This window comes from Balaenoptera borealis (genome assembly GCF_965194805.1).
Source record: "Balaenoptera borealis genome assembly, chromosome: 4".
Lineage (NCBI taxonomy): Eukaryota > Metazoa > Chordata > Mammalia > Artiodactyla > Balaenopteridae > Balaenoptera > Balaenoptera borealis.
Window position 1 is genome coordinate 38,519,154 of NC_138861.1, and position 22,396 is coordinate 38,541,549.

General features: G+C 42.4%; 1 protein-coding gene across 4 annotated transcripts in view; it reads right to left on the minus strand.

Moving 5' to 3' along the window:
• Window positions 1-1,731: 1,731 nt before the first annotated feature.
• NR3C2 (nuclear receptor subfamily 3 group C member 2) overlaps window positions 1,732-22,396 on the minus strand; it is a 369,924-nt gene continuing 349,259 nt past the window's right edge. For all 4 annotated transcript variants that reach the window (XM_082388985.1, XM_082388986.1, XM_082388987.1 and 1 more), the window contains exon 9: window positions 1,732-4,483. In XM_082388985.1, the coding sequence (XP_082245111.1) occupies window positions 4,328-4,483 (156 nt within the window). In that variant the 3' untranslated portion in view covers window positions 1,732-4,327. The remainder of the gene's footprint in view (window positions 4,484-22,396) is intronic.

A 22,396-nucleotide genomic window follows, 5' to 3' on the forward strand; every position in this document is an offset into this window, starting at 1 on the left:
TCTACCATGAAAATATGTCCAGGCTAGCCTGCTGGAAGAGGAGAGGCCACATGGAGCAAAATCATCTCAGACCAGTTGGCTGCATGACCACCCCAACCCAGCCAAGCCTGGCCCAGATCAGCAGAACTCCCCCCGCTAGCTAACTCATGAGAATAATAAATGATGGTTGATTTAAACCACTCGGTGATGGGGTGGTTTGCAGCTAACTACCTGCTACCCTGCCCCATCTTTCACTTTGCTTTGGATCCAGGCTTGGTCTATGCTGAACGTTAAGATCATATCTTAATCTTCTCTTATCCAATGTTGTTTGGGAAGCCACTGTTTTATTTCCAAGAAAACTGCTGCACCAGCAATTGCATGACTTGGAATTAAAGTGTGAGAGATACATGTAATCAAGTATTTTAGTCTGGATACATTTGCAGTTTATCAAAAAGTATGTTGGAGCTGACTTTAACATAAAGGAACATTGTTTTCTTTTTGCTTGAGGGACATTCGTCATACAGAAGCAAACAAACCCCTAATTATATATGCATCATTATGCATAATTTTTACTGCTTTGGCATACAGTGGCTGGCTGGCTCAGTGGCAGAGACTTAGTAGCTAATGATTCCTAAATGTGCAGCTGGATCCTTTGGGCCCGAGAGCACTTTTAGTCTTAGAAATGCAGTCACGCTTGACCCAAGAATGAGCCTGCTCTATTCAGAAAGGGCACCTACTTTAGCCAAGGGTGCACAACCCTGGGGCCTCCACCCTGCCCCCCACCGCCTGCCACAGCAGATTCACAGCCCACGATGGCTTTTGTTTAAAGTTAGGGGCTCTCTGCGACAAACTGTGCTCCCTAATAGGTCAGATTGCATAAATTTTAAGATATAAAATTACCTTCATTTTCAATTAAGCCTTTACAAATTTGTGCACAAAAGTTTTTTAAATAGTTTTTTTTCCCTGTTTTGTGTTTCACGGCTATGTTGTGTTCCAGAAATATATCGATTGTGTTAAAGCAAAGTTGTGGTTAACTCTCAAATAGTCTTCTAGTTCAACCAATCACCCGTTAAATGACACATTAACAATGTACCTGAATTTCTCTTGTGTTTAACTCTCAAATAGTCTTCTAGTTCGACCAATCACCCGTTAAATGACACAATAACAATGTACCTGAATTTCTCTTGTGGGAAATACATGTTTTCTAGTTTTAAGATGAACTCATAATTGCTTACTGCTCTTTTGTGGTTCGTATTAATGAGTGACATCAAGGGGAGCAGCCTGTAAGGAATGTGAGAAGCATCACGGCTGGTGGGAATGGAGTCTCTTGATAGTCCAAGAGGACCTGGGGTAAGAGCAAGACTCCACTGTGTGGAGGAAGACCTGGGAATGCGACGGGGCATCTGGTCTACTCAGGTGAGTCTCGAAGTCTGTAAAATGAACACGCTTCCGTGTGGTTGCGAAGATAAATGAGGCAATGTGCCTATAGCATTTAGTGGCTACATCAGTAGTAGTTATTGTTATAAAATTGTTATGGGGTATTTCAGTGAACCCAATATTAGCAGTAGGACATCTAACCAGTCCCAAAAGAGGATAGTTAATATGTCGATTACACAGGGCTTTCTAACATGGGGGAAAAAATGGTGACTCCGTCTTGGATGTAGGCAGAAGGGCAGATAATCCAGGTTTAAAAGGGCACAAAATCCACGTGCTCCTACAGACGTTCAAATGAACTGTTTCCAAAACAACAAGTGATTAAAGTAAAGGATTTATTGTAATCTGCTTACAGTCCTTTGCAAAGACAGACATATGTTTTTGCATAAAGATATAAATTGCTTCATTTTAAACTAATTTAGTGTCTTTTTTAATTATATGAAGAAGTTTTGGTGAATTATGAATTGTACCAAACCAAGATTTTTAAGAGCAATATGGTACAAAAATAAGAGCAGACAATTTGGACTGGGACAGGCATTCAACAGTGGGTTGAGAATATGGCTTTGCTGTTTAATCAAGCAAAGTTACCTGGAGACACACAAAGAGCCAGTAACTTCGTTAATACAAAAAGCTGATGCAGACCGTCTCCATCCCAAACCTGGTTACGTCAAGATTCCGATGTCATAAAAAGTAAGTCTGAGCTAAAAGCTGCTCTTGTGAAGCCATTTCTTTTCTAGAAACTCCCAGTCTGCATGCTGTGTATTTATCACCTTCCAAGTGTGGCTTTCATATTGCTGTGCATGTAAGTTGACCGTATTTAAAGATCTGCGTAAAAATTAAATTCTTGAAACTGCAAATTATGTAAGAGAAACTCCTCCCTCTGAGTGCAGCTTTCACAGGTTTCCCCTTGCATAAGGCAGGTGTCTTCTGAAAGACATGGTAATGTTGCCTGCATGGTGAACCCTGGAGAAAAGTGTTGATCCCAACGCTGCCATCTCCCGGCCTTGGGCTTCTCCAGCTACAGCTTTTAGGTTTTGGAAAAGAATACGATTTCACTGAGTACCTGATGATTATCATCACTTTTAAAAGATTAATTTTGGCCTCTATTCAAAGTATTTAGTGCAATCATATTGTTAAGTTTCCCCAAAGATATATATGTTTGTGATTTGGGGCAAGAGAAAAAGCCATAAATTGCATCAGTGCCAAACAGATTAGTGAATTAAAAATTTTACTGCCACTGTCTTGCTTATATGATCTGTAGTTTTTTTTTTTTTCAAAACTGTTTACGTATAAAATTCATTTTTAAAACCTACCTTTTAAAAATCTAAAAACCCTCTAATTATCGTGCAGTCTCCTCGCCGTTCTGACTGAACCGTGCCGTGCCCACACACACCTTCCCAGTGCCTCCTGCCATGACCTCCGTGTTCCCATGACCAGTGCCAGGAGTGCAACAACCCCTTCTGAGACCAGAAGTGAACATTTCACCTTTTGCAGACGTAGCGCGTGCATGGAATTCTTTTCCCCCCAAAGGAGAAAATTCGATTTTCTAAAATGGGATGAGGATACGCTCTCTGAGCCATCGCATTTCCAGTCTGTCTCTCCCCTAAAGCTGATTCCGCTTCTTGAGGAAAATGGAAAAGAGGCAGCTTTCCTAGAGCTGCTGCACTCCCCGGACATCCTCTCAGGGAGGGTGTCATCGAATGACGCCTTCAAGGAGCTGCAGACACCACAGCGCGCCGTCCCCGGTGGAAGGAGGATGGAGCCAAAGCCGGAAAACGTGCTCAAGTCCCACGAACACCCCAAGCGGGAGACCAAGGACGAAACGAAAGTACAGAAGAAGTAGAAAGGCTTAAAGACAACCGAAGAGGTTTAAGTGTGGTTATTTACAACAGAGACTGTAAAATGGTAAATTAGATATGAAGCTAAAAAAGGCACAGCTTTCCCTTTCTTAAATACACTGTAAACGGTTCATGATGCATGCAGAACGTTTCACTTTACAAAAAAAAAAATTTTTTTTTTACCTTGTTGGTTTAGACAAAGATAGATAGTACTTAAATAGTCTCCAGCAAAATAGAATTCTTTCAAAAATACTTTCCCATTCATCCTATTAACCATTAAAGTTTTTTTTTTTTTGTATGTGTCTCATTTACAAAAGTTCCTTATACCTTATTTTAGGTCCTTCACAATTTATACATACAGTAATGTACAGCACAGCAAAAGACTGCAAAAATTATTGGTAAAGCCAACACAATAGATACTAGAAATTGAAACCAAGGCATTTGTTTGAACATCTTATCCGTTCTAATTAAATAATAAATGGAGGCTAGAGGGTGTGGATACCAGTGATGCAGAAAGACGTGGGCGAAGCAGTGCCCCCAAGGGGGTCGCTAACCCATCCACGTGCTCCGTTATTACACAACAGGAATCTGTATATATTTTTGTGTTTTTTTTGTTTTTTTTAAATAACGAAAGAATATTAATGCCCCATATTGACTATACGCTTTATGTGCAAACCAAGGGTGAGCTTGAAAAAGTTCGTTAGTCCTTGAACCCTTTTAAAACAAGCGAACGATCCCAGAAACTACATGGCATAGTTAAAACTTCCATCTGTTAAAATATCAAAATCAGAGAGTTATTGACTAGATATGGCTTTTCATCCAGAGGAACAGGAACGTGTTTCTAAGTGCTGGGGGTTGGAGAGGGAAGAACCTTCCAGACTTTGCAGGTCTCGCCAAATCCACGTCACCCTGCCCGCCTGCCTCCCAACCCTTGACATGATTTTCAACTTGAGCAACTGCTGAACAAGTGGGAATCAACCATCACGTGTCAAAAATATGATTTTCTTGGGTCCTTCGTGGGTGTGTAGTAACACGGGGAAACTTAAGGCAAAGTTCTTCTGGTGAGATGTCTCCCGTCACTTCCTGTGAAAGTAAAGGGTCTTAGCATTCCCGGACTCCACCTTTGGCAGCTGGTCGCTGATGATCTCCACCAGCATCGCTGGGAACTCCACTTTCAGGGCCTGGGACTCCCGGAAGGTATAGAAGCAAAATTCCAGCAAGTCGCTCACCAGCTGCAACAGACAGACAGAGGGGCTGTGACATCGAGGCCTGATTCCCACCCTGTCTCCGGGCCCCTCTGAGTCCTAACTCTGGCGTAAGCTCAGAGCAACATTCACAAATCCCACCGTGTCTACGAAGCTGCTTAATTAACATGACTAAGTCATCCATCTTGGGGGAGGAAGAAGGATACTCAATGTCCGCTGCATGTAATAGGTCTTTCGTGCAAAACAGATCCAAACAGGAGCTGTGTCTTTGTTGAGTCTTAAATATATCAGCAGCAACAGGGCCAGTAACAGAGTTCATAGCAGCAGGGTCACTGAATTGCTCTCATCCAATTCTCATTTATAAATGTGTGAATTGGGTGGGGCAAGCACCTGCGTGTAGCTTTGGGTCCTGGCGCTGGGCCTTCCCCAGCTTGTAAGGGCAGGTGCTGTGCCCCCTCGAGGCCTGGCTGGGCCCTGCCAATGGAGCTGTGGCCGCAGGGGAAGCCAGACTTCCACCGGCAGCCCCCTGGCCTCATCTTGCCAGTGTCCTCCTTCCTTCAGGCTCCCAGTCCTGAGCTGGGGGCTGGGGCTGAGACTTCTCAGCCCCATTCCCAGCTTTATTAAGATATAACTGACATACAACTTTGTGTGAGTTTAAGGTGTAAAGGGGTAGTAGATTTGATACACTTATCATATTGCAAAAGGATGAACACCTCTATCAAGGTACGTAACTACCATTTCTTTTTTGTGATGAAAACTTTTAAGATCTACTCACTCAGTAGCTTTTGCGTATATAGTACAGCATTATTACTATAGTCACCATGCTGTACACTACATCACCAGAACTTATTCCTCTTAATAACTAGAAGTTTATACTCTTTGGTCAACATCTCCTCATTTCCCCCACCTTCTGGTAACCACCATTCTACTCTCTGGCTCTATTAGTTTGCTTTTTTAGAATCCACATGTAAGTGAGATCATATAGTGTGAGTTTTCTCTGTCTGACTTATTTCACTTAGCATAATGTTCTCTAGGTCCATCCATGTTGTTGCAAATGGTGGGGTTTCCTTCATTCTCATGTCTGAGTCATATTCCATGATGTATGTGTGTGTGTGTGTGTGTGTGTATATGGATAAAGATGATACATAATATCGTCTTTATCTAATAAATATCGTTTTTATCCATCCATTCTCAGCCACTTGGAGAACATGAAAACATCAAGGAAAACGTCTATGTCTTTCCACCTGTCCAGCCATTTTCCCTACTCTGTGACCCAAGGACCTTTCCTATCCTCCTGGACCTGAACTATTCCCAATTCTGTAAGGTTAAAAAAAACAAACAAACCCACAAATGCAGTATAGCATTACTGGGTGCTATTCTCTTTACTAGGAATATACTTTCAAATCAGAAAGTATACATTCTAATTTTTCTTTAGTTAATTCTGTATCCTATCATGGGAAAAATGACTTTTGGTCATTTCCTACTGTATTAAAGCAGACAACATTAACATTACATGTCATAAAATAACTGTCATCTTAATAAAGTGTTTTTCACTTTATTAAGTGAAAATCTGTAACTTCCCCTCAGGATTAAAAAAAACCCAAAACAATTAGCAGGCTTAAATTGAGTCGCATAGTAAATAACTGTGTGGTAAAGGCCTTCGATACAAACCAGGAATCCAGAAAAACTCATTGGGAGATATACCTGGTGCTTCTGTTTGTGCCTGAATATGCCCTCGGTCTGTAGACTGATATCTCCCTAGGTAGGTCCAAGGACTGACTTTTCTGTACCCACAGGAAGTTGGGGCCAAATAAGCTGGGAAACAGCACAAGGCACCACCTGCTGTGGGCTTGTTCAGACACACTTGTGCTTGCTTAGTGAATGATACACCTCAGTTTCCCCATCTGTAAAATGGGGGCCATGAGAGTATCTGCTGCAGAGGGGTGCAGCAGAGGCTGAATCAGTGAACTGGCATGGAGTAAGTGCTGAACAGATGCCAATTCTCAATCATCCTCTCTCTCTTCCCAAACTCCTTCAACCATCACTTTTCTCTGCAAACTGGGACACAGCTTGCAAGACCTGCTCTGGGTCATCTTTGTGTAACCTGATCCTCAGGCCTGCCTTCTATAAAGTGTGGGATGCGGGAACTTTGTGTTTGGCCTTTCCTGGAAAGAGAGTCTTGAAATAGACTTGGGGTGGCAAGTTTCTTAATTGTTTCCGGTGGTGGGCCAGTGGCTGCGAGAGCTAAAAGCCACGCTGGGTCCTGCTCTCCAGGTGTGGTGCCACAAACGAGTCACACTGTGGACCGCGGGGTCATGCCCTTCAGTGGCACCGGCCGAGGGCACTCGGGACCTAGTTTAAGGTCATCCTGATCTCTGCCCCTGCTGCTGCCCCCGAGGTCCCTCTGTGTGGCCACCTTCAGGGCTGTGAAGGAGGATGTTTTTCCCTTTAAATTTTAACCCGAGGGTTGACATCCGCGTTTCTAGGCCATATTAACCCCCCCATAGGACAGCTCTGCTCGGCAGAGGACTGCACATCTCCGGGGCTGGGACTGGCTCACACCCAGAGAGAAAGGCTCCCGGTGCAGAGCGTCTGAGGTGCGGGGCAGGGGTGAGGAGGAAGGAAGGTTGTCTGTCATGGTGACAAGGTGGCCTTGGCATACGACCCGAGGTGGGGGGTGGAGCTGGGCCGTGTGGCACTCAGGGAGCAAGTGTGGGGCCACTCAGGGGGTTCAGAGCAGCAGGAAGCTTGGGAGGCGGAGCCTGTTGGCTGACATCCCTGACACATTACCTGCAGGGCCACTTAAGGGTTTGTGCTTGTAAACAGGCGACAGCACTGCCTGCAGAGTCCTATATACAACGAGAGGTAAGGAGCAGAGTAAATCAGTCCGTGAACCTGAGGCAGTGTGCACCTCTGTGAGCCTGTAAATGGGGACAGGTCCCCTGCCCCATCTTTAACACACACACGAGTATTGCCTAGGAGATGCTGGGGAACTGGACCAGATGCAGAGAGACCAGGGCCGGGGGCTCGGCTGTTTTTCCTGGCAGGTTGGCTGGGGGTTAGGTGTCCCAGACGCTACTCACAGACCCTGCATGTTAACTGGGGGCTGGCATTTCCCGCCCATCTCTGGTCCACGTTCCATGGACTGGGAAAGCAGCTCATTTCCAGTCATGAGCTATACCCAGGGCTTCTGTTCATAATAGATGTCAGCTGCTGAGGGATGGGGGCTCTCCTGGGGTACATGGGGTCAGCCTGGAAGGCCAGGGCTGGGCCTCTGACCTGGCGAACATCTGGAGGGGGGAACCCCCGTTACCACTAACTGCTCTCAGGAAAGGGGTCAGTGCTTGGTCTTGGGGTGGCCAAGATGCCTGGGGGCCCCAGCAGCTACCAGAAGGCACTGCCTGCCTTACAAGCCTGCCTGACCTGCCTGCCCTGGGAGGGCTGCAAACCTCTGAAGATCCCAACCCAGCAGGGCCTGAGCCAACGGCTGCCGTTGCTGGGGTCAGGGATCATCTGAGAATCGAAGCCAGGAACCCCCGGTCACTGGGCGAGGAGGACAAGGGCCACCCTGGACCAGGCTGCAGGACCTGCCTGCTGACCCACAGTGCATTGCCAGTGCGCCGGGCCCTAGGGGTCCCTGGCCCTTGGCGGATGTCTGAGTTGGCCTGTTGCCGACGTTGGGACGAGGGCACCACCCCTCCTGGAAAAAACAAGGCACGGGTAGGGCGAGGCTGCAGGTGGTCAGAGCATGAGGCGCTGGGGACGAGGTCCCCAGAGCTGGGGAGTCACATACTGCTGGGTCGGCAGGGATGTTGATCCATCAGAACAGATACCGGTTCCTGAGCCAAACTGCTGTGTCACGGCGAAGTGTCTAACGGTCACGTTACACACGTGTGTCCCCTGGGTGTCAGCCTGGTGCAAGGCAGGCGGCACCTCTGCCAGAGCCCGGAGGAGCCAGGAAACATGGGGACAACCAGGTATGATGCATGTGCCCTCATCAGGCGCCATCCTGTCCTCTGCCCCAGGTACAGAGAGGGTTGGTTGGGGGCAGGCAGGCCACGGTCACAGCCTGGAAGGTTAGTAAATACTAGGCTAGAAGGAGAGTCGAGAACCCGAATTATAATCAGTAATAAGAGTCCATCTTATTAGGAATCAAAGAAAGTCCTGCATTGACTTTTCATTCTGTACCAAATGCATCTGTTGGGATCCTAGAAGTCTAGCTGGACGCTCAGCATGATTTATCCAGAGCCCGACGTCAGGGCCACAGCTGTTAGGGTGGCAGAGGAGCCTGACAAGGTCACAGGGTGACTGGTGGCACTTCGCCTGTTCAACACTGAAGCTGTCAGGCTCGGTCGGTGCCTATTCCCCACTCTCTCCACTGAGTCATCGCCTGTGGTGGGCCAGTACCTGGGCCCTGCTCCCACCATGAGCTGCAGTCTCTCGGAGGGAGGGGCACGCAGGGAGGGTTTGGCACTGCTGTTCCAAGATTACACAATCAGTGAGCAGTGACGGAGCGACTGAATGATAACAGCCTCCCTGGGTAGGGTCCCACGGGTTTTCAACAGCAAGCCCATGTCTCATAAGTTAGCTGCGGACTCCAGAACATTCACCTCATTAGGATGGAGCTTTGGCTTGAATTGAGCATTGGGGGGAGGTTTGAAGCTTTATTTGCAAAGATCAGAATTTTAGCCAGATATATAGATAGGGTTAGGGGCAAAAGATACACAGCTTCAACTCTAAATACTTTAACAGTAATAGACAGAAACGGCTAGCAACTGTTTACCCCAGGTGTTCTAGCAATAGCCTTCTGAATGCTGGAAAACGATGCATAGTGATTATATAAGGAGTCTGGGCTTCATTCAAAACCCGCAACCTCCACCCAGTGTGGGCTAGCGTGGAAGATGCTGGCGTGTGGCAAAGGTTGGGGCCCCGTGGCCATGCAGAACTGCTTCTCTCTGGCTGGTGATGTCTCAGCAGAATGTGATGGTAACAACGCCCCCTCAACTTAGTAGCATTTGTTTCTACACCCAGAAGAAAATGTACCTTTAACAACAAGGTTAGACTATTTGCTCGTGGATTCCCTTTGAAAACCCAGGCCCTGCAGTGAGGCTACCCCGCTGAGTGCCCCTGGCAGGCTCTGCTGGAGGCTGAGTTTAGGAGAGTCCTGAAGGCCTCCTAGAGGCAACTGAGAGAAGAAGTATCAGCAAGAGACCATCAAAGAGTACTGTCACCATCATGACAGCATGATGCTGACAATCCCCCCTTTTCAACAAAGAATTAGTCATCCATCCATGAACAAAAGCACCTTTGTGGAGCTCTGGGATCCGGTCCCACGTGCAAAGGGACCTGGGGAGGAGTCTTGCCCATCTGTGCATCTGGTGATTGACAGGCAGACAGACTTTGGCATGGCTATGAAACCAGTGGAGCAGTGAACCTGTCCCAACCCCTCCTGCCATGGTCAGGAAAATACCTGGAGACTGCTGACCTGGGCAGATACCCACTGACAAGGGAGAAACTGCAGAAAATTAGCCTTCCCAAGCGGAGACTCCTGCACACCACTGGAGCAATAAAACTAAATGAGTTTGGAAGTAGTGGAGAGGAAAGAACTTTACCAGCGCTGTCCCGACCCCTGGCGACACTGCATGGGGCCAAATTATCAGGTGGCAGCAACCTCTCCCACGGGAGAAAAGGAGAGTGGTGAGTGAGTGCTTGGCTACCATGGTGTTGCAGGACACAGCTGGAGAAACCAGTGGCATCCAGAGTACTGAGGTGGGACCTCCATGACTGGGAGGAGGAGGGAGGGGATTGGGAAAGAGACAGACAAGAATATCCAAGGGCATTAAAGGGACACACCCATTAAGGTCTACCCTGAGCCTCTGGGAATACTACACCTGGGGATCTCCCTAGAGGGTCCACAGGTACCCACAAATCCCTGAGTACTAAACTCATACCTCCCCCGACTCTGCAGCTGGCACCTTGTGCACACTCCTGAGTGTGGTGGCAAGAGTGAGCTCCTGTAGACAGGAAGTGTGCTCAGAAAACAGGCCAGGATCTGTGGGCTACAGAGAAACCACAAACTTGAGCTACAGTGGTGCCGCTTTCTGGAAAACAAAAGAGGTATCTAGTAGCCAGCCTGGGGAGTTTTAAGAACCAGAAAAGACATAAAAGCTGAAGAATTCTGCCACAACGAGAAGCAAAAAGGAGTGGAACAGATATATCCATACAAAGGCAGAGAAACCCCAGATAATAAGAGCACCAATGAACAGAATATCCCATCTGAAGGCAACTAGCAATAATTGAAGACAGTATCTGCCACTTCAAGTGCAAAAAGAAAAGCAATGCAAAACTACAAGGAATATGAAAAATCAAGAACACATGTCATCACCAAAAGATAATAATTCTCTAATAACTGAGCTCAAAGGCATGGACTTTTACAGTCTAGCTAAATTCAAGAATTGCTGTATTGCACAAACTCAGTGAGCTACAAGAAAACTCAGAAAGACAATTCAACAAAATCATGAAAAAATACAGGCTCAAAATGAGTAATTTACCAAAGAAACACAAATCATAAAAAAGAACCAAGCAGAAATTCTGGAGCTGAGGAGCTCATGGAATGAAGTGAAGAATGCTATAGAGAGCATCTGCAGTAAAGCAGAGCAAAGGAAGAAAGAATAAGTGAGTCAGAAGATTTCAAAATACCCACATTAAAGGAGAACAAAGAAAAAAGAGTGAAGAAAGCCTATGTGATCTAAGGGATTCCATCAAAAAACCTAACATTAGAAAAATCAGGGTTCCAGAAGGAGAAGAGAGGGATATGGGGCAGAAAATTTATTTAAAGAAATAGCCAAGAACTTCCCAAACCTGGGGAGAAAAGTGGACATACAAGTTCACAAGGTTAATAGTTCACTCTGTTTTCTCAATGCAAAGAGGCTTACTCTAAAACACGTTATAATGAAACTGTCATACATCAAAAATAAATAATTCTAAAAACAGCCAGGGGAAAAAAGATTGTAACCTACAAAGGAACTTCCATTAGGCTATCAGAAGATTTCCCAACAGAAACCCTACAGGCCAGGAGAGAGTAGAATCACATATTCAAAGTGTTGAAAGAAAAAAGTTGCCAGCCAAAAACTATCTGGCAAAATTATCTTTCAAATACATAGGAGAAAAAGACTTTCCAAAACAGACAAAAGCTGAGGGTGTTCATTACCACTAGACCCCCCCTTGCAAGAAATGCTGAAAGGAGTACTTCAAGCTGAAATGAATATATGCTAATCAGTGACATGAAAACATATGAGTATACAAGACACTGGTAAGGGTAAATATACAGTCAGACATGGAAAATCCTAATTCTATAATAGGATGGTATGTTAACCACTTAACTATACTATAAAGGTCAAAGTAAAAGAGTATCAAAAATAATTATAGTGACTATAATTTGTTAAATACACAATATAAAAAAAGTTAGATACTGACAACAAAAATATAAAAGGGGGTAGCCTGCATAGACAATTGAAGTTAGGTTGCTATGAACTTAAAATGGACTGTTTTATCTATGCAATGTCTTATGTAAGCCTCGTGGTAACCACAAACCAAAAAACCTAGAGTAGATGCACAAGAGATAAAGAAAAGGGAAACAGGCATACCAAAATGGAAAATTGCCAATTTACAAAGGTAGGCAGAAACAGAGGAAAAAGAAACAATGAAAATACAAAGCAACCAGAAAACAATGAACTGGATGGCATTACTAAGTCCTTACATACCAATAACAACTCTAAATGTACATGGACTGAATTCACCATCGAAAGATACAGAGTGGCTGGATGGGTAAAATATCAAGACCCAACTATATGCTACCTACAAGAGATTCGCTTCAGCTTTAAGGACACACATAGGCTCAGAGCGAAAGAATGGAAAAAGATGTTCCATGCAAGTAGAATCGAAAAGAAAGTGGGAGTAACTATATTTATTACAGACAAAATAGACTTTAAGCCAAAAATGGTAACAAGCATCAAAGAAAGTCAATATATAATGATAAAGGGGTAAATTCATCAAGAAAACATAACAAGTGTGTGTGTGTGTGTATACACACACACACAAACATATGCAACATCAGAGCACCTAAATATATTCAGCAAACACTAACATGGGGGAAATACATGACAATCCAATAATAGTAAAGGACTTAAGCATCCTACTTTCAGCAATGAACAGATCGTCCAGACAGAAAATCAATAAGGAGACACTGGACTTGAACCATATACTAGGCCAAATAGACCGAACAGACATTAAGAGAACATTCCATCCAACAGAAGCAGAATATACATTCATCTCTGGTGCACATGGAACATTCTCCAGGATTGACCACGTGGGAGAACACAAGATAAGTCTCGGCAAATTTAAGAAGAATGAAATTATACCAAGTATCTTTTCTGGCCACAATGGTATGAAGCTAGAGCTCAACAAGAGGAAAGGTGGAAAATCTACAAATATGTAGAAATTAACACACTCCTGGATAACAAATTGGTCAAAGAAGAAATTTAAAAAATATCTCAAAACAAATAAAAATGGAAACACAACATACCAAAATCTGTGGGATGCTGTAAAAGCAGTTCTGAGAGGGGGTTTATGGTGATAAATGCATACATTAAGAAAATAGAGAGATCTCAGATAAATAACCTAAATTTACACTTCAAGGAACCAGGAGAAAAAAGGGACAAACTACATCCAAAGTTAGCAGAAGGAAGGAAATGACAACGATCAGAATGGAAATAGATGAAATAGAGACCAGAAAAACAACAGGAAAAAAAAATCAATAAAACTAAGAGTTGGTTTTTTTAAAAGATAAATGAAACTGACAAACCTTTAGCTAGACTAAGAAAAAAAGAGAGAAGACTCAAATAAAATCAGAAATGAAAGAGGAGACATTACAACTGATACTACAGAAATACAAAGGATCATAAGAGACTACTAAGAACAATAATATACTAACGAGTCGGGTAACCTGGAAGAGATGGATAAACTCCTAGAAACACACAACCTGCTCAGACTGAATCAGGAAGAAACAGAAAATCTGACCTAACCAATAACTGGTAAGGAGACTGAATCAGTAATCAAAAATCTCCAAATATAGAAAACCCTGGACCAGTTGGCTTCACTGGCAAATTCTACCAAACATTTAGAGAAGAATTTATGTCAATCTTCCTCAAACTTGTCCTAAAAACTGAAGAAGAGAGAATACGTCCAAACTCATTTTACCAGGCCAGCATTACTCTGACACCAAAGCCAAAGAAAAGAAAACTATAAGCCAACGTCCCTGATGAATATAGATGCAAAAATTCTCAACAAAAGATTAGCAAACGAAATTCAACATTACAGTAAAAGGATTATACACCATGACCAAGTGGGATTTATCCCTGGGATGCAAGGATGGTTCAACATACACAAATAAATAAATATACTACATTAACAGAATTAAAAATAAAAATTATATAATCATCTCAATAAATGCAGAAAAAGCATCTGACAAAATAGAACATCCTTTCATGATAAAAACCCTCAACAAATTGGGTATTGAGGGAACATACCTCAATGTAATAAAGGCCATATATGACAAATTCAGGACTAACATTATACTCAGTGGAGAAAGATTGAAAGCTTTTCTTCATTTAATATCAGGAACAAGAAAAGGGTGCCCACTCTCACCCCTATTAATCAATATAATACTGGAAATCCTAGTTAGAACAATTAGTAAAGAAAAAGAAATAAAAGGCATCCAAATCAGAAAAGAAGAAGTAAAATTATCTCTGTTTGCAGATGATATGATCTTATATATAGAAAATCCTAAATACAAAGCCCCCAAATTGTTGGAAATAATTAACAAATTCAACAAAGTTGCAGAGGTCAAAATCAACATACATAAGTCAGTTGCATTTCTATATATTAACAATGAAACATGAAAAAGAAATAAAACTATCCCATTCACAATAGCTTCAAAACAATAAAATACTTAGGAATAAATTTAACCAAAGAAGTGAAAGATCTTTACAATGAAAACTACAAGACCATGATGAAAGAAGTTGAAGAAGACACAAACAAATGGAAAGACATCCTGTTGTCATGAATCAAAGGAAAATATTGTTAAAATGTCCATACTACTCAAAGCCATGTACAGATTCAACACAATCCCTATCAAAATTCCAATGGCATTTTTCATAGAAGTAGAAAAAACAACCCTAAAACTTGTATGGAACCACAAGACTTCAAATAGCCAAAGCAATCTTGAGAAAGAAGAAGAGTCAGACACATCACTCTTCCTGATTTCAAACTTTTCTACAAAACCATAGTAATTAAAACAGTAAGGTACTGGCAAATAAAGAGATACATAGACTTATGGACCAGAAAGAGAGCCCAGAAATAAACCTCTGCATTTTTGATCAACTAACATTTGACAAGGGAGCCAAGAACGCTCAATGGGGAAAGCATAGTCTCTTCAACAAATGGTGTTGGGAAAACTGGATAACCATATGCAGAAGACTAAAACTGGACCCCTATCTTACACCACTCACAAAAATGAACTCAAAATGGATTAAAGACTTAAACGTAAGACCTGATACCGTAAAAATCATAGAAGAAAACATAAGAAAGAAGTTCCTTGACATTGGTCTTGGCAATGATTTTTTAGATATGACACCAAAGTTCAACAAGTATGACTACATCAAGCTAAAAAGCTTCTGCAGAGCAAAAGAATCAAAAAAAATGAAAAGGCAAATGACAGAATAGGAGACAGTATCTTCAAACCATATATCAGATAAGGGATTAATATCCAAAATATATTAAAAACTCATATAACTCAATAATAAACAATTTGATTAAACAATGGGCAGAGGAACTGAATAGACATTTTTCCAAAGAAGACATCCAAATGGCCAACAGGTACATGAAAAAGATGCTCCACATCATTAACCAGGGAAATGTAAATCAAAAGCACCATGACATATCAACTCATTGATATCAGATGATGACACCTGTTAGAATGGCTATCACCAAGAAGACAAGAGATATGTGCTAGTGAGGATGTGAAGAAAAGGGGACCCTTGTGCACTGTTGTTGGTGGGAATGCAAAGAGGTTTGGACACTATGGAAAAACAGTATGGAGGTTCCTCAAAACATTAGAACTAACCTAAGATCCAGCAACTCCACTCCTGGGTATATAGCTGAAGGAAAGGAAAACAGGATATCAAAGAGATATGTGCACTCTCATGTTTACTGCAGCATTATTCACAACAGCCAAGATATGGAAACAACCTAAGTGTCAACGGATGAATGGATGAAGATGTGATACACACACACACACACACACACACACAGATATTTTTCAGCCATGAGAAAGGAGTAAATTCTGCTATTTGCAACAACACTGATGGACTGTGAGGGCATTATGCTAAGTGAGATAAGTCAGTCAGAGAGAGACAAATACTCTGTGATCTCATTTATATGTACAATCTATAAAAGCCAAACTCTTAAAAACTGAGAGTAGAAGAATGGTTACCAGGGGAATGGGGGACTTAGGGAGATGTTGTTTGAAGGTACAAACTTGCAACCAGTAGATAAATAAGTCCTAGAGATCTAATGCACACCACAGTGACAACAATACTGTTTTATAAAGTTGCTAACAGACTAGGTCTTAATTGTTCCTACCACAAAAAAGAAATGATAATTACATGACATGATAGAGGTGTTAGCTAATGCTATGGTGGTAATCATTTTGCAATATATAAATGTATCAAAGCAATATGTTGGACATCTTAAACTTGCACAATGTTATGTCAGTTATATCTCAATAAAAAAAGGTACCTGAATCCAACAACACATAAAAAAGATCATACACCATGACCAAGTGGGATTCATCCCAGGTTCACAAGGATGGTTCAACATATGCAAATCAATCAATGTGATATGCCATATCAACAAAAGAAAAGACTAAAACCACATGATCATCTCAATAGATGCAGAAAATGCATTTGACAAAATTCAACATCCATTCATGATAAAAACTCTTACCAAAGTGGGTATAGAGGGAACATATCTCAAGATAATAAAAGCTATTTATGACAAACCCACAGCCAATGTAATACTCAATGGTGAAAAGCTGAAAGCCTTCATGCTAAAATCTGGAACAAGTCAAGGATGCCCACTCTCACCTGTTCTATTCAACATAGTACTGGAAGTCCTAGCCATAGCAATCAGACAAGAAGAAGAAATAAAAGGTATCCAAATTGGAAGGGAAGAGGTAAAGTTGTCATTATATGCAGATGATATGACACTATATATAGAAAACCCTGAAGACTCCACACAAAGACTACTAGAACTGATAAACGAATTCAGCAAGGTAGCAGGATACAAAATTAACATTCAGAAACTGGTTGAATTTCTTTACACCAATAATGAAATATCAGAAAGGGAATGTAAAAACAAAATCCCTTTTAAAGTCGCACTCCCCAAAATAAAATACTTAGGAATAAACCTGACCAAGGAGGTGAAAGACTTATACTCTGAGAACTATAAAAACACTGATCAAGAAAACTGAAGATGATTCAAAGAAATGGAAAGATATCCCCTGCTCTTGGATTGGAAGAATTAATATTGTTAAAATGGCCATACTACCCAAAGCAATCTACAGATTTAATGTGATCCCTATCAAATTGCCTGACGTTTTTCACAGAACTAGAACAAATAATCCTAAAATTCATATAGAACCATAAGAGACCCTGAATTGCCAAAGCAATCCTGAAGAAAAAGAAGAAAGCAGGAGGCATAACCCTCCCAGACTTCAGACAATACTAAAAAGCTTCAGTAATTAAAACAGCATGGTATTGGCACAAAAACAGACTTAGGGATCAATGGAACAGAATAGAGAGCCCAGAAATAAACCAACACACCTATGGTCAATTAATTTTTGACAAAGGAGGCAAGAATATACAATGGGAAAAGGTCTCTTCAGCAAGTGGTGTTGGGAAAGTTGGACAGCCGCATGTAAACTGATGAAGTTAGAACACATCCTCTCACCATACACAAAAATAAACTCAAAATGGCTTAAAGACAAACATAAGACAGGACACCATAAATCTCCTAGAAGAGATCATAGGCAAAACATTCTCTGACATAAATCATACCAATGTTTTCTTGGGTCAGTCTCCCAAGGCAATAGAAATAAAAACAAAAATAAACAAATGGGACCTAATCAAACTTACAAGCTTTTGCACAGCAAAGGAAACCATAAACAAAATGAAAAGACAGCTTACAGGCTGATGCAGCCAACAAGGGTTTAATTTCCAAAATATACAAACAGCTCATACAACTCAACAAAACACAAACAGCCCAATTGAAAAGTGGGCAGAAGAACTAAACAGACCTTTCTCCAAAGAAATATAGATAGCCAATAGGCACATGATAAGATGCTCAACATCGCTAATTATTAGAGAAAAGCAAATCAGAACTACAATGAGGTACCACCTTAAATGTGTCAGAATGGCCATCACTAAGAAGTCTACAAATAACAAATGCTGGAGACAGTGTGGAGAAAAGAGAACCCTCCTACACTGTTGGTGGGAATATAAGCTGGTGCAGCCACTGTGGAAAACAGTATGCAGGTTCCTCAGAAAACTAAAAATAGAATTACCATATGATCCAGCAATCCCATTCTTGGGCATATATCCAGACAAAACTATAATTCAAAAAGATACATGCACCCCTATGTTCATAGCAGCACTATTCACAATAGCCAAGACATGGAAACAACCTACATGTCCATTGACAGATGAATAGATAAAGAAGATGTGATGTATACATAGACAATGGACTACTACTCAGCCATAAAGAAGAATGGAATAATGCCATTTGCAGCAACATGGAAGCAACTAGAGATTATCACACTAAATGAAGTAGGTCAGAAAGAGAAAGACAAATACCATATGATATCACTTACATGTGGAATCTAAAACATGACACAAATGAACCTATCTCTGAAACAGAATCATGGACATAGAGAACAGACTGGTGGTTGCCAAAGGGGAGGGGGTTGGGGGAGGGATGGAATGGGAGGTTGGGGTCAGCAGATGTGAGCTTTTATATATAGAATGGATAAACAACAAGGTCCTACTGTATAGCACAGGGAACTATATTCAATATCCTGTGATAGGACTTTCCTGGTGGTGCAGTGGTTAAGAATCCACCTGCCAATGCAGGGGACACAGGTTCAAGCCCTGGTCTGGGAAGATCCCACATGCGGCGGAGCAACTAAGCCCGTGCGCCACAACTACTGAGCCTATGCTCTACAGCCCGTGTACCACAACTACTGAGCCTGCGCTCTAGAGCCCGTGAGCCACAACTACTGAAGCCCACATGCCTAGGGCCCGTGCTCTGCAACAAGAGAAGCCACCGCAATGAGAAGCCTGTGCACCGCAACGAAGAGCAGCCCCCGCTCGGCGCAACTAGAGAAAGCCCACATGCAGCAATGAAGACCCAACGCAGCCAAAAATAAATAAATAATTTAATTAAAAAACTATCCTATGATAAACCATAATGGAAAAGAATATTAGAAGAAGAATGTATATATATGTATAACCGAATCACTCTGCTGTATAGCAGTAATTAACACAACACTGTAAATCAACTATACTTCAATAAAAAAAAAAAAAGGTGCCATCAGAAAAATACCTAAAAAGATTGGATTTTAAACACTCACCAAAAGGGGTTTTTTTGGCCAAAAGCTTGGCTGTGAGTTCGCTCAATGTATCGGCTAAATTCTTGGCCTACAGGAGGCATTTGGGGAACTTAGCAGGGTGTTACGGGGCTCTGAGCTACCACCGGCAGCAGCAAAGCTGCCATCTGGAAGGGGTATCTTTTGTTGATTCCTTAGTTTAAAAAACTGCCGTCCTCTGCCAAGGGCCAGCCCGCATGGACGCGGGCATCTGGATTCAAGTGTGTCCCTGAAGCAGGAGACAAGCCTCGATGGGGCTGCTTGCTCATGTGAGCTCTGCCTGCAAATTCTAGGCAAGCGGAGTCTCTGCAAGGGTGACTCCAGGCCAAAATGGGAACCTCTGGCTCTGCTTCCAGAGGCCCAGCTGCCTGACGATGGCAGGGATGTCCCCTGTGGCCTCAAAGGGCTGGTCCCTGAGTCTAGGCTGGTACGGGCTGGAGCAGCTGGGCCACACCAGGTGCCCAGGAATGGGCTGGCGGCCGGGATGGGAAGCAGGCTGCTGAACATCTCATGGAAAGCCAAGAGCATTTCTGAACACTCACCCCTGCTCCCCATCCATCAGCATCTGACTGTTATTGGAGGTTACATTTTAATTCGTTCCTCATCACCATTTTTATAATAAATTCAACACCAGTCACTGATCTCTGGTCAGTGATGAATATTCAATCTTCAAAATACGTTGTTTGGATGCTGTGCTAAGCAAGATGGGTTCAATTTCCTTCTGATTATTTTTTTTGGCACTTAAATTTATTTAATTTCCACTCTGTTTAAGTTTCCTTGTATTACAAGCCTCGTTCTAGATTGCGGCTCCGCCTTCTTGTGAATAAGGTCTGTTGTACATGTGAAAAACACAAAGAAAAATGACACAATGCAAAAGCAGAAAGTAGAGCTTAAAGATAAAGGGATAATTAGAACATTGCTGAACAAAGGAAATCTAATGAAAGGGTTATGTGTGAAATGCACTGGCACGTTACTGTATATAGAAGTATGAACTTTTGCTACTTTTGTTTTCAATATTTTCTAGATCCTTCTTGCAAATATACGCTACACGGAACAATGTAAAAACCTAAACCAATTCATATTTATAAGTTACCAACTTTACTGTCTGGTTACATCAAGATTAAGCAGTTAAATCCTTACTTCAGTCTCTGAAAGAAAAGGAACACTGAGTAACAAGGGGCAGACACCACTGGCTAAGGACCGAAGGCCTCTTCTGATCCAAGCAGGGACACTACAGTAGAGACCAAGGTGGCTGAATTTATTCCTTTGATCCTACGATGCCACTGAATGAATCAGGGGTTGGCAAAGTCTGGCCTCCAGGGCAAATCTGACCTAATAATGGTGTTTGTAAGTTTTTCCATTTTGTTTTTTACACTTTTAAGTGGTTGCAAAAAAATCTAAAGAATACTTTGTGACAGATGAAAATTATATGAAAAAGTTTTACTGGAACCCAGCCATGCTCATTCATTTAGATACTATCTGTGGCTGCTTTCAGGCTACAGTGACAGAGCTGAGTAGCTGTGGCAAAGACCATGGGACCCACAAGGCCTAGAGCATTTACTACCTGGTCCTTTATGGAAACAGTCTGCTGGCCCTGGATTGGAAGGCACGCCAGGGATTCAGTAACAGCCTTGGGAGAACAGGTTTTGGTTGTTTGCTAAAATAAATAAAGCAAGTATAAGATGTTTCCTGATTTTAGAAATATTAAATGTGGGCAAAAATAGTGTATGAATCAAGTGATATGGTGGTGGCCAGATCTGGTGTTCCAAATATTATACAGATTCTTCAAGGCTTTAAGAAATGCTTTAGAGGGCTTCCGTGGTGGTGCAGTGGTTAAGAATCCACCTGCCAATGCAGGGGACGTGGGTTCGAGCCCTGGTCTGGGAAGATCCCACATGCCTCGGAGCAACTAAGCCCGTGCACCACAACTACTGAGCCTGTGCTCTAGGGCCCACAAGCCACAACTACTGAGGCTGCAGGCCACAACTACTGAAGCCCGCATGCCTAGAGCCTATGCTCCACAACAAGAGAAGCCACCGCAATGAGAAGCCCACGCACCACAACGAAGACTCAATGCAGCCAAAAATAAATAAATAAAATTTAAAAAAAAAAGGCTTTAGAAAGAATCCTTGTCCATAAAGGGGTTGAACTAGGGAACCGAAAACATTGCCCAGCTTAAAGGATCCAGAATTTGTCATTTAAATGGAGAGCTCCCATCACTCATGTCTTCCATTTTTGGCCTTTGAACCTATAGTCATTGCGGGTCACACACATTTACAGTTGATTTCCATTGTTCGCGGTAGTTATGTTCTATAAAGTCATTGCCGAGAGTGAGTTAGCGAATACAGAACCTTTGCTCCTAGGGATATAGAGGGTTAGGTTCCCACGAGCTACTGGTCACAACATTTTCATCAAACAAGCGATACATAACCTAGTTTTACGTGTGTTTCTGTTTAAAGACACCTTATTCCCATGTGTGTTGCTGATTCCTTCACACTGAACTCACGGCCAATAGCATTATTATAACTCATGCCTGAAGGAAGCTTATTTTCTCCGTAAGTCACATCACAGTCTCCTTGCGCTGAAAAGCACAAGACAGTGTGTGAGCAGTACATCTGGGGACAATTTTAAACAGTGAAATCACTAACAAAAATGCAAAAAAAAAAAAAAATGTGACACTAAATAGTCCACCAAAAGAACACTTATTTACTGTAATGTGAAACCATATACAATTTCTAGTCCCATTAACCATGACAGTGATAAATAAAATTGATCCACTGGCATCTTCCCAGCCTTTTCAATCTCAGTCATTTAAAATGATCTTAGTTTTAAGGTTCCTTTACAGTGCATTGGTGTCTCTTGTTCCCTTCAGTCCTCACGCCCTGCTCCAATGAAGCTTTCTGCGTTTCCTACCCCTGCTTCTTCCATAGACATATTTGCACGGTGCACCACGGGCTGCAAACTGCTTTTCACAATCAGCATCTCCTCTGATCAACATGATCTTAAAAAGATTATATTATGCCCGGGACAGGCTGCATTGTTTGTGGGGCTCAGTGCCAAATGAAAACTCGGGGTCCCTTGTTCAAAATCTGCTAAGAATTTCAAGATGGTGACAGCAGATCATTAAGCCAAGAGGGGGGCCCTTTTATGTGCGGGGCCCCCGAAGTGCCAGCTAAGCT